General features: G+C 46.0%; 1 protein-coding gene across 1 annotated transcript in view; it reads right to left on the bottom strand.

Annotated features, from left to right (window-relative positions):
• Positions 1 to 5,018: 5,018 nt before the first annotated feature.
• LOC132159375 (NACHT, LRR and PYD domains-containing protein 3-like) overlaps positions 5,019 to 13,671 on the bottom strand; it is a 40,898-nt gene continuing 32,245 nt past the window's right edge. Inside the window, exons 15-17 of the mRNA XM_059568877.1 lie at positions 7,159 to 7,332; positions 6,468 to 6,629; positions 5,019 to 5,381 (exon numbers count right to left, since the gene is read on the bottom strand). Of these exons, the coding sequence (XP_059424860.1) occupies positions 5,306 to 5,381; positions 6,468 to 6,629; positions 7,159 to 7,332 (412 nt within the window). The 3' untranslated portion in view covers positions 5,019 to 5,305. The remainder of the gene's footprint in view (positions 5,382 to 6,467; positions 6,630 to 7,158; positions 7,333 to 13,671) is intronic.

The raw sequence follows: 13,671 nt of genomic DNA on the forward strand, positions 1-13,671 counted from the left end.
TGTCCACAGTCCCTTTTGTTTGTGGTGCAAGTGTGTGTACAGCCTGTTTTGTTGCTAATGTTGGTGTTGGCACTGCTTGAAGATGACGTCGGTTACGCCTCAGTACCGCTCCTTGTTCCGTCTCGATGACATAGGAACGAGGTGTTACACTTTCGTGCCTGATCACTGCTGGTGAAGCCCAGACCTTCTCGTGGTCCAGCTTGGTAAGAACAGTGTCACCTGGTCTTAGTGTTGACAGATTCTTAGCTCCATTGCGACGATTATAGTAGAAAGCTTGTCTGTCTTTCTCTATTTTGTCTTTCAGCATGACAGACTTCCTATTTGGCCACCTGGGATGAAGATTCTTCTCTAGGGTTGGAAGTGTTGTTCTGATTTTCCTTCCCATAAGAAGCTCTGCCGGACTAACTCCAGTAGTGGCACAGGGAGTCGATCGGTAGCACATGAGGGCTAACAGAGGATCTGTCTGCTTCAGAATTCTTTTTGCAATCTGCACAGCCCTTTCGATGTGCCCGTTTCCCTGAGGATGGTGAGGACTTGATGTAATGTGTTGGAAATCCAGCCGATTGGCTAGTTCTCGAAACTCTGCACTAGAGAACTGAGGACCGTTGTCACTCACCACCTCATTTGGAATCCCGAATCTGGCAAAGACAGCCGTCAACTTTTGTGTGACATGAGATGTCATTGTAGAAGGTAAGTGCAGTATCTCCAGAAATCTGGAATAGTAATCGGACACAATTAGATAATTCTGTCCCCGGTGTTCACAAAGATCAGCTGTGATTCTTTTCCAGGGTCGTTCTGGGAGTGGTGTGGAGATCAGGGGCTCTTTCTGCTGTGTACTTCCCAACTCTTGGCATATCTGACATGACAGCACTGTGTTCTTTATGTCCGCTGAAATTCCCGGCCACCACACAGACTCCTGTGCTCTCTCTCTAGACTTTGTAAGGCCCTGGTGACCTTCGTGAATCTTTTCCAGGATCTCCTTCCTCATCGCCCTTGGCACAACGATTCTTCTTCCCTTGATCACTAAGCCCTCATGCTCTGAGAGCTCTGCTTTTGCAACCGTATAGTCTCTGGCTGCTGCCGGAACTTGACTGCGGTGTTGTGGCCATCCAGCTCTGATCAGCTTAATTACGGCTTGTAGCTCACCATCTGTTATAGTGGCGTTTCTGATACAGTCCATTTTATGGGGCGTCGCAGGTACCCCTTGTATTACTGCATTCACGTAGCGCTCCACATCGGCATGCGTTTCTGAATCTTTAGTGATAACAGTTTGCGGGCTTCTGGACAGTGTATCTGCAACGACAAGTGTCTTGCCTGGCGCATACTCTGCTTTGGGCTTAAACCGCATTAGACGCATCAAAAGTCTCTGGCACCATACAGGAACGTTGTCAAGACTTCTGCTATTGATGAGAGGAACCAGCGGCTTATGATCCGTCACCAGCTTAAACTCATCCAAGCCGCTTAGATACTTTTCAAACCTCTCACATGCCCACACACCAGCCAGACATTCTTTCTCGATCTGTGCGTACCGGGTTTCTGCATCAGTGAGACATCTGGAGCAGTATGCTACCGGCTTCCATCCTTCTTTGTGTAGCTGCAAGAGCACCCCCCCAAGTCCATAACTGCTTGCATCAGCCGAGACAGCAGTGGTCTTAGTGACATCATAATACGCAAGAACTGGTGCCTTCATGAGAAGCTCTTTAATATTTTCAAACGCCGTCTGCTGCGTGTGTGTCCACATCCATACACTTTTATGTCGGAGTAGTTCATACAGAGGCTGGCTGACCGTTGAGAGGTTAGGAATGAACCTCCCCAGGTAATTCACCATGCCCAGCACCCTTTTCAGTTCCTGCACATTATGTGGTGGAGATAGCTGTCGGATGGCATCCACCTTGTCTGGATCTGGCTGCACCCCTGTCTCATTAATAAGGTGACCCAGGAACCGAAGTTGGCTTTGTCTGTACGTACATTTTTCAGGATTTAGTTTTAACCCTGTAGACTCCACTCTCTGAAGCACTTGCTCTAAACGAGAGTCGTGTTGTTCCAGGGAGGACCCGTAGACCAGTATATCGTCCATGAAGACCTCTACCCCCTCCAGACCTTGAAGCGTCTCCTGCATTTTCCTCTGGAAGATCTCTGGAGCACTCGAGATCCCGAAGGGAAGCCTCCTGAAACAATATCTCCCAAATGGTGTGATAAAGGTGGTAAGTCTGCAGCTATCTGGATGAAGAGGGATTTGCCAGAATCCGCTGGCTGCGTCTAAGGAAGAGAAAACTTTTGCGCTGCTCAGTTTGGCAATAATCTCCTCTGCAGTAGGTAGCACGAAATGTTCTCGTTTTACTGCTTCATTCAATCTTTTGAGATCCACGCAAATGCGTGCTTTGCCATTTTTCTTCAGAACGGGAACCATTGGTGCACACCATTCAGTCGGTTGTGTCACGCGCTCTATGACGCCATTTTTTTCCATCCTTTGCAACTCCTCTTTCACCTTTTGCAGCATTGGTATTGGAACGCGCCTCGCTGTGTGTGTCTGACATGGCTGTGCTGAGTCTTTTAACTGAATTTTGACGGGGTCGGTTTTTAGTGTGCCGTGCTCACCAAACGCATCATAGTCAGAGGCCACCAGGTTCGCCTCCTCCACTCTCCTTACCAAGTTCATATCAGCTGATAGAGACCGACTCAGCAGGTTATTGACTTTGTATCCACGGACCACATAGGCAGAAAATGGATACAACTGTCCTTTGTACACTGCAGTGGCTTGGAACAGACCCAGACAGTCTATCTTCCCCCCAGGGCTATCCAGTGTAACATTAGCTGGCTCTAGTGTCTTTACTGGGACTAGTGTGTTGAAAGTCTCTTCTGCCACAATGTTTACGTCAGCCCCTGTATCAATTTTGAAATTTACAGGGGTCGCCCCAATCAGGAGCTGCACCATCCACTGGTCTTCTCGTTCATTTACATTGTAAACTGAACCCAGAAAGTATGAAGGCTGGTCTAAACGTTCTGTGACTTCTCTCACTGCCCTGTTACTGTGGCAGACTCTGGCCCAGTGTCCGATTTTTTGGCATTTGTGGCATTTGCCTTTCTTTGCAGGGCAGCGCTCATCACTTGCATGCACAGCATTTCCACAATATCCACATTTTCCATGACTGTCAGCTCGGATTTTGTCTTTAGGCTTGCGCTGTCCCCTCACAGGTTGCTTACTTGTGCTGACAACTGCTCTGACCATGCTCACCGTCTCGCCTTGCATGCTGACTTGTGTGGCCACCTCCTCCGATTGACGAACAGTCTGGATTGTTTGTGCTAGTGTGAGATCAGTGATCAACTGCAGCCTCCGAGAGAGATCTTTATCCAAAATGCCGACCACAATGCGGTCGCGAATCGTTTCGTCCCTCATGGCGCCAAACTCACAGTGCTCAGACAGCTCGTACAGTGCTCTGATAAACGCTTCTGCTCTTTCGCCGGGTTGTTGCACTCGCTGGTGAAAGCACGCACGTTCGTGAATGACATTTCTCCTCGGGAAAAAGTACTCGTTAAACTTTCCCAGGACTATTTCAAAGTCGTTTTTCTGTCTATCCTTTGCGAACACGAACGATTTATAAATATTCTCTGCCTCACTCCCCATGGCGTAAATGAGACAACTCACTTGCACTTCTCCATCCTCTTTATCTAGCTTTGTAGCCGTTCGGAAGCGCTGAAATCTTTGTCTCCAATCCATCCACTCCGTTGGCTTGTCGAAAGAAAAACTCGATGGTGGATTAAACTTCGCCATTATCCGCCACTTCTGACACCATGTAAAATGACCGTAAATAGGCAGTTTCTCTCTTTATGCACGTCACGTTTATTCACATCCAGCCATATACTAGTTCACACATACTGATTTCCCCCCGTGTCATCCCCCCGACACGCCCCTAATGATTCACGTCACTCAGATTTAAAGTAACAGTGTTGAAACCACCATACACTATATCACATCACATGACATGTACGTGTTTATATTAATGCTGCATTATTTCATTTGTTTCACCTGTATGTATTAGAAATCATAACTCAATATAATACGCTTTACATTTAAAACATTGCAATTGTAAGTTGCTTAGATTTACTATTGCATATGTATAAACACACTGAATTCATAAAAGCTGTTGGTTTTGAAGTGTTTTCATTTATGAATTACTGTTAAAAATATAACTAGAGCTAATCATACAGCAGTAAATCTTATTCTATTTAAAATCAGTGTAGTATTTTCACAAGAAGTGAATTCACTCACAAATCTGCAGCAGATTTATCTGATTTACAGGATTATTTCTGATATTTTCTAAATCATTTCTGAAAGTTTTTATCTTTCTACTGTACATTTGGTGATTGGGATTCTACTTTATTACACATATCTTTATTTCTGAACTCATCTGATTTGTTTTCTTTGTATGAATGTATTTCTTGGATTGTTACCGACATGATGTAAACAGCACCTTCAGAAATATATTAACTGAGAAAAATGCTGACTTCTTTTACCTGCTGTACGTACAATGGGAACATTTCTGTTATTATGCATTAGCTATTTATGCTTTATGTTTCATGTCTACAAGTTAGCCTATATTTAAGATAGAGAAACTGCTTCTGTAGCTTCGATAATATTTAACACAGACAAGAAAACTTTTCAAACAAAGTAGTTGTTTTTAACTGTGTGTAGCATTTTATTACATGAAAGTATAAGTATATTGAGTATTTAGAGGAGAGTGAAAGACACAAATGCTGTTAACTTGTGAAAATATTTGGTTGATTTGATGAAGGAGAGACTCCATCCACAGAACAAAGACTATATACTGGATATCTGTACATTAACAACACACACACAACTAAATATAAAGTAAAATAGAATAATAATGTGTAGAAAACATGAGATAAGATTCACTCATTGTAGATTTGCTTTATATCTTTTGACACATTTAAGTGCTGCACTTGACAATCACATTTAAACATCTGAATCATTATGAATGAGTTTAATAGAAATATTATTAAACTGAAGATCCAGACAGACTCATCTGAGCTTCTTCCTCCTCTGTTCCAGCTTTACATTAAACACAATGATCATCTGCTTGAATACTAAAGCAACATTAATCATTCAATATCATGTTTCTAACACACATGCTGCATTATTTGATTGTAAAGTCTGAGTCTCTTCACCTGTATGGATCACATTTACACATTTATCACACATTTATTTCTCCTCATAGACACAGTAGTGAAGCTCTTCTGTGGATCTTCAGCTGATGTTTACTGCTCCTCTCAAGATCACTTCACTTTATGATACACAGCATTTATCAGCTTCTGGTGATTTAACTCTATCAGGGACTTCTGGTGATGGCTCTGTATCTACACTGTAAGGTGAAACAAATGAGAAAAAATCAGTTCAGTGGAATAAAGTACAAATTAGTTAAAATATTTCAATCACCTGTTTTGTTTTTATTTTAGTTAAAGCTGTTTGTCCTCTAGTTGAAACATGTTTGTGTTGGTCTCAGTAAATAAGTGAAATGATTGCACAGCTCGCTGGAATACTGGATTCTGATTGGTCAGTCGTGACATTCGGAGGTGTGTTATTCATTAGGTGTGTGTCATTAGCAGCAGAATAACACACAGTCATACGGTATTTGAGTCGGCCGTTTCTTTGACTTCTCTCGTATCACAGCACCGCGCTCTCACTCGTTTCATTCAAACACAACTGCTATTAGCTTGTGCCTCAGTTACTGACTGGATTTACCCTCAAACCAAACCGCAGGAGATTCCTGTTAATAGTAGACTTGAGGAGACATTGTTCAAAGTGTGTCTTGTTGTTCAAGTTGTTGCTCACTGAGCAGAAGTGTTTAGCTGAATCTAAATTGTGTCTAATTCTTCACTTGTGTGTCAAGAAAGCATATAATAAGTGTGATAATGCAGATGCAGCCGGATGTTATCACAGAATAAGTCTCTTCAGGAGGACACAAGTCCTGATCACCCTGTCGGGTTTATTCTGTGATAACAAGCGGCTGGAGGTACATTATCTCTTACAGAAAGTAAGTGTAAAGTAATGTGACGTGTTGCTTGTCAAAGTAAAAACACACAAGAGACAGAGACATTGATCATGTGATGCTGGACGACTGTGAGCTGAAGCTGAATCTGCTCTGATTTTACCAGCGTTTTCCTACAATCTGAACAAATCTATTTCAAACTCTAATGATTCACTATTACTGATCTCATTAATAAAGCAGCTGTTGCTGTAGAAAGCTGTGACAGTCTGCTTTTCTTCTCTTTCCTCCTTTGTGTTCAACATTTTTATCAACTTTACATTTCATTCTGACACAAACCCTTTGAAATAAAGCTTGATGATCATTTGATCAACTCTTTTCACTAATATCTGAAAGTATATATTTGTTCACATATCAGAGGTAAATGAATCTCTTTAATATCACATAGTGAAGTTTACTCACCTCAGTTCACAGTTTGAGTCTCGTAGCACATCAATGAGCTTCTGCTTTGAGTCTCCAATCTTATTAACTCTCAGATCAAGCTCTTTTAGAAACTGCAGAGCTTTTGTGTTTGTCAAAGACTGAGTTAAAGAAGAAACATCTGTAATGTCACAGCCACGAAGACTAGAAAGAGACAAACAGAGGAAGAGAGATCATCTTACAAACACATCATTAAGATGAAGAATCTTTCACAAATATAATGTGAACACATTCATCATGAGATATTGAGTATAAAGTGTTTTGTTGAACTCTTATGTGCTGTTCGTTTGGGGACGACACTCGTGCTGTTTGGGCTCTATATTTTTATGTAATTTTACTCAGTTCATTAATGTTTTTACTCCACATTTGTGTCATTCTTTAAGGATTTATGATATTTTTTATATTTATAAAAATAAATTAAATGTTCTAGGTGTTTGTCTAATGTTTTTTTTTCACACTAACACACAACCAGATCTCAATCCAATGTAATTTTCTATTTGTAGATCTATCAAGTGTTGACAACCGTACAAAGTCTCATGTCATTTAGATAAAGAGAACTTTTGTTTTTATTTCAGCAAACATCATTTGGGGTCTGAAAAGACCTTGCACAGCACATAAGAGTTAAACAAAGTGATTTTCATCATTTTGATTCTTGTCTGTGAATGTTACTGACCTCAATCTCTCCAGTTTACAGCGTGAATCCTTCAGTACGTCACATAAGTGATTCACTCCTGTGTTTCTTATTTGATTCAGACTCAGGTTCAGTTCTCTCAGGTGTGATGGGTTTGATTTCAGAGCTGAAGTCAGGATGAGACACTGTTTCTCTGTAATACTGGAATCACTCAGACTGAAGACAGAAAGAGAAAACACAATGAATCAGAAACGTTATGTTCATGTGTGAGTAATTCATCATGTGTTAACATCATACAGTAATAATAAATACAATAATTAAACAATAACATTTTAAGATTGTAGTTTACAGTCAACAAGTACATTTTATGATCATATTTTGTTCTTTTGTGAAACAGTTTTTTTTTTTTTTTACTGCAGGTCAGGAATTCATTTTAGATGAAAAGCTGATAATTGTTTGCTATTGCTGTGATCTCATGAGACTGACAGGTTTTCCCTTCTTCACATCATCAGACGAGAGAAGAGATGTTTTTATGAGAGAAAGTGATAGTTATTTTCATTAAAGATCACAAGGGTACATTCATTTTTGGAAATAATTATGTATCCTGATAAATCAATCTGAATGTAACTGCTGTAGAGTATAATGATACTAACTCTAGTTTCTCCAGCTTGAATTGTGTGTTCATCAGTAGATCACTGAGGTGTTTCACTCCAGAGTCTCCTAGTAGTTCATTCACGCTCAGGTTCAGTTCTCTCAGGTGTGATGGGTTTGATTTCAGAGCTGAAGTCAGGATGAGACACTGTTTCTCTGTAATACTGCAATAACTCAGACTGAAGACAGAAAGAGAAAACACAATGAATCAGACACGTTATGTTCATGTGTGAGTAATTCATCATCTGTTAACATCATACACTGCAATAAATAAAAAAATACAAATAAAAAACTGCCAAAACCTTACACTCACATTACATTTAGTCATTTAGCAGATGCTTTTATTCAAAGCAACTCACAAATGAAGACAATTGAAGCAATCAGACCAACGAGAGAGCAATGATACACAAGTGTTATAACAAGTCTCAGTTAGCTTAACACAGTACATGTAGCAATACGTTTTTTTAATTATTATATAATAAGAAATGTGCTGTAAATAATTTCAGAGAGTGTGTTTGTTGACCGACATGATAGACAGCTGTTAAAGCACAATTACCATTTTAGATCCACAAATTGTACTGTATAAGATTTCTATTCAAACTGAAAGAATAAATCTAGGCTTCCTGTTAATGTTTTCAAAGCACAATGCATGTCACGTTCAGTGATACAAAGAATGAGGAGAGATCCAAATGCAGGTGTGAGATTTATTAAAAGGGCAAATCCAAATGGGTAAACAGTCCAGGCAGGGTCACAACCAGAAAATCCAATAAGACATGAAAACAAAACAAGAACACACGGTGAGAGCAGACTATGAAACGTATCACACATAAGACAAGGACTCCGTGACAAGGACTCAGACAGACCGGGTATAAATACACAAAAGGATAATGGGGGAAACTGGAGACAGGTGGGGAACAATCAATTAACTCAAACAAAGAGGAAGGTGACCAAATAAGGGAACAGGAAAGTGATAAGGTGACAGACACCGTGGAAAAGGAGGACACCTAGTGGAAACCCAGGGAACACAACCCAGACACTGTGACAGTACCCCCCCCTCTACGGAGCGGCTCCCAGATGCTCCAAGACAGAAACAAAACGGAGACCAGGAGGGAGGCGGACAGGTGGAGGCTCAGGGGGAGGGGGGAGCCAGAAAAGTAAAACATGGGGAACAGGCACCAGAATGTAAACACAAAACAGGAAGACCAGGAGAAAGGAGGACCGGAGGAGGTTCAGGGGGAGGGACGGAGGGCCAGACTAACAGAGAGGAACAGGGACAGGAGTAAATACAAAAACAACAAACAAAAAACAACATGAAGCCCCCCCCAGGGCGGAGCGGAAGCCCACCACAACCGTGTGGTCAGAGCGGAAGCCCCCCAGGGCGGAGCAGAAGACCACCACGTCCTCGTGGTCAATGCCAGAGTCCTCCAGGGCGGAGCGGAAGACCACCACAACCGTGTAGTCAGGGCAAGGGCCCCCCAGGGCGGAGCAGATGACCACCACGTCCTCGTGGTCGACGTCGGAGTCCCCCAGGGCGGAGAAGATGACCACCACGCCCCTGTGGTCGATGCCGGAGTCCAACAGGGCGGAGCAGAAGGCCACCCAGTGACTTGACCTGACTCTGAAAGGTCCACGATGACTAGCCTTGTCTCTGGAAAGTCCATGGTACCTAGCCCTGGCTCTGGAAGGTCGTCAGTGACTGGCCCGGACTCTGGAAGGTCAACGGTGACTAACCCTGAATCTGGAGGGTCCACAAGCACCTGACTCGACTCTGGAAGGTCAACTGGAACCTGACTCGACTCTGGAGGGTCAACTGGAACTAGCCCTGACTCTAGATGGTCGACGGTGACTAACCCTGACTCAGGAGGGTCCATGAACACCTGACTCGACTCTGGAGGGTCAACCGGGAACTGACACGACTCTGGAAAGTCAATGGGCACCTGACTTGACTCAGGACTGCCTGTAGAGACGTGAGATGCCTCGGCCTCCGGAACGGCCTCGGGCAACGCCTCGGCCTCCGGAACGGCCTCGGGCAACGCCTCGGCCTCCGGAACGGCCTCGGGCAACGCCTCGGCCTCCGGAATAGCTTCGGTCAACGCCCACACAGCCTTCTCCGGACCTTGAGGGACGGTAGACGCCTGTCTCCTCCTCCTCCGCCCTCTATGATGGCGAGTCGGTGGCACCTTGTCTGGAGACTCAGGCGTTGAGTCGGCCATCTTGTGCTGTGGCGCTGGGCTGGCGGCCATCTTGTGCTGTGGCTCTGAGCTGCTGGCCATCTTGTGCTGTGGCTCTGAGCTGCTGGCCATCTTGTGCTGTGGCTCTGAGCTGGCAGCCATCTTGTGCTGTGGCTCTGAGCTGGTAGCCATCTTGTGCTGTGGCTCTGAGCTGGCGGCCATCTTGTGCTGTGGCTCTGAGCTGGCGGCCATCTTGTGCTGTGGCTCTGAGCTGGCGGCCATCTTGTGCTGTGGCTCTGAGCTGGCGGCCATCTTGTGCTGTGGCTCTGAGCTGGCGGCCATCTTGTGCTGTGGCTCTGGGCTGGCGGCCATCTTCTCTGGAGACTCAGGTGTGGTTGCTGCATCCCACTGAGCACGATGGCGCAGGTAATGGGTAAACCCCCAAAAGTCCAGGATCTCCAACCCCTTCATCTCCCATTGAGGCAAAGGGTCACCCAGGCAATTATTAAATAAGTCTTTCAATGCCGCCTCATTATACCCTAACCCGACTGCCATGGTCCAAAACAATTGTGCCAGACCACCCACCTAACTCCCCCTTTGACGAAGGGTGGTCAAGTTCAGGAATCTCCCCTTCCGTTCCTCCATGGTGGCTGAGGAACAGATTCGAAATCCCACACCGCTGGATCTAGGCATGACGGAGTCCTTTTGTCACGTTCGGTGATACAAAGAACGAGGAGAGATCCAAATGCAGGTGTGAGATTTATTAAAAGGGCAAATCCAAATGGGTAAACAGTCCAGGCAGGGTCACAACCAGAAAATCCAATAAGACATGAAAACAAAACAAGAACACACGGTGAGAGCAGACTATGAAATGTATCACACATAAGACAAGGACTCCGTGACAAGGACTCAGACAGGCCGGGTATAAATACGCAAAAAGGATAATGGGGAAACTGGAGACAGGTGGGGAACAATCAATTAACTCAAACAAGGAGGAAGGTGACCAAATAAGGGAACAGGAAGTGATAAGGTGACAGACACCGTGGAAAAGGAGGACACCTAGTGGAAACCCAGGGAACACAACCCAGAGACTGTGACAATGCAGAACTGAGACATTTCATTCACTGACGCTCTTTAGACTAAACCCAGAAGCACATAGACTTACGAGCAACCCGCCAAAATAAAAGCTTGCTGAGTTTAAGTTTGAAAATGAAAAATTAAAGAAATTCAAATTCAAATAATAATAATATTAGCACTTTATTTTTAAGTTTACTATAAAATAATTGTATTTGTATTTAATAGTCCATTTTTATTTAAAAAAAATAGAATTATCACACTTTATTATTTAGTTCATTATTTTATTTAAATAAACACTTAATAAAATGCAATAATATCATTACTATTATTAATGTATGTTTTGTTGTTATATTTGATGGGTCACCAGCTTCTCAGAAGAGAACCAGGCTGAAAAACTGATGTGCTCTTCTGAATGTAGGGCTGTATAAGATTTCTATTCAAACTGAAAGAATAAATCTAGGCTTCCTGTTAATGTTTTCAAAGCACAATGCATGTCACGTTCGGTGATACAAAGAACGAGGAGAGATCCAAATGCAGGTGTGAGATTTATTAAAAGGGCAAATCCAAATGGGTAAACAGTCCAGGCAGGGTCTCAACCAGAAAATCCAATAAGACATGAAAACAAAACAAGAACACACGGTGAGAGCAGACTATGAAACGTATCACACATAAGACAAGGGCTCCGTGACAAGGACTCAGACAGACCGGGTATAAATACACAAAAGGATAATGGGGAAACTGGAGACAGGTGGGGAACAATCAATTAACTCAAACAAAGAGGAAGGTGACCAAATAAGGGAACAGGAAAGTGATAAGGTGACAGACACCGTGGAAAAGGAGGACACCTAGTGGAAACCCAGGGAACACAACCCAGACACTGTGACAGTACCCCCCCTCTACGGAGCGGCTCCCAGATGCTCCAAGACAGAAACAAAACGGAGACCAGGAGGGAGGCGGACAGGTGGAGGCTCAGGGGGAGGGGGGAGCCAGAAAAGTAAAACATGGGGAACAGGCACCAGAATGTAAACACAAAACAGGAAGACCAGGAGAAAGGAGGACCGGAGGAGGTTCAGGGGGAGGGACGGAGGGCCAGACTAACAGAGAGGAACAGGGACAGGAGTAAATACAAAAACAACAAACAAAAAACAACATGAAGCCCCCCCCCAGGGCGGAGCGGAAGCCCACCACAACCGTGTGGTCAGAGCGGAAGCCCCCCAGGGCGGAGCAGAAGACCACCACGTCCTCGTGGTCAATGCCAGAGTCCTCCAGGGCGGAGCGGAAGACCACCACAACCGTGTAGTCAGGGCAAGCGCCCCCCAGGGCGGAGCAGATGACCACCACGTCCTCGTGGTCGACGTCGGAGTCCCCCAGGGCAGAGCAGATGACCACCACGCCCCTGTGGTCGATGCCGGAGTCCAACAGGGCGGAGCAGAAGGCCACCCAGTGACTTGACCTGACTCTGAAAGGTCCACGATGACTAGCCTTGTCTCTGGAAAGTCCATGGTACCTAGCCCTGGCTCTGGAAGGTTGTCAGTGACTGGCCCGGACTCTGGAAGGTCAACGGTGACTAACCCTGAATCTGGAGGGTCCACAAGCACCTGACTCGACTCTGGAAGGTCAACTGGAACCTGACTCGACTCTAGATGGTCGACGGTGACTAACCCTGACTCAGGAGGGTCCATGAACACCTGACTCGACTCTGGAGGGTCAACCGGGAACTGACACGACTCTGGAAAGTCAATGGGCACCTGACTTGACTCAGGACTGCCTGTAGAGACGTGAGATGCCTCGGCCTCCGGAACGGCCTCGGGCAACGCCTCGGCCTCCGGAACGGCATCTGGCACCGCCTCGGCATCGGTCACCGCCTCGGCCTCCGGAACGGCATCGGGCACCGCCTCACCTCCGGAACAGCCTCGGGCACCGCCTCGGCCTCCGGAACAGCCTCGGTCACCGCCTCGGCCTCCGGAACAGCATCGGGCACCGCCTCACCTCCGGAACAGCCTCGGGCACCGCCTCGGCCTCCGGAACAGCCTCGGGCACCGCCTCGGCCTCCGGAACAGCCTCGGGCACCGCCTCGGCCTCCGGAACAGCCTCGGGCACCGCCTCGGCCTCCGGAACAGCCTCGGGCACCGCCTCGGCCTCCGGAACGGCCTCGGTCACCGCCTCGGCCTCCGGAACGGCATCGGGCACCGCCTCGGCCTCCGGAACGGCATCGGGCACCGCCTCGGCCTCGGGAACGGCATCGGGCACCGCCTCGGGAACGGCATCGGGCACCGCCTCGGGAACGGCATCGGGCACCGCCTCGGCCTCCGGAACAGCTTCGGTCAACGCCTCGGCCTCCGGAATAGCTTCGGTCAACGCCCACACAGCCTTCTCCGGACCTTGAGGGACGGTAGACGACTGTCTCCTCCTCCTCCGCCCTCTATGATGGCGAGTCGGTGGCACCTTGTCTGGAGACTCAGGCGTTGAGTCGGCCATCTTGTGCTGTGGCTCTAAGCTGCTGGCCATCTTGTGCTGTGGCTCTGAGCTGGCAGCCATCTTGTGCTGTGGCTCTGAGCTGGCAGCCATCTTGTGCTGTGGCTCTGAGCTGGCAGCCATCTTGTGCTGTGGCTCTGAGCTGGCAGCCATCTTGTGCTGTGGCTCTGAGCTGGCAGCC

Source organism: Carassius carassius, chromosome 16 (assembly GCF_963082965.1).
Source record: "Carassius carassius chromosome 16, fCarCar2.1, whole genome shotgun sequence".
NCBI classification, from domain to species: domain Eukaryota; kingdom Metazoa; phylum Chordata; class Actinopteri; order Cypriniformes; family Cyprinidae; genus Carassius; species Carassius carassius.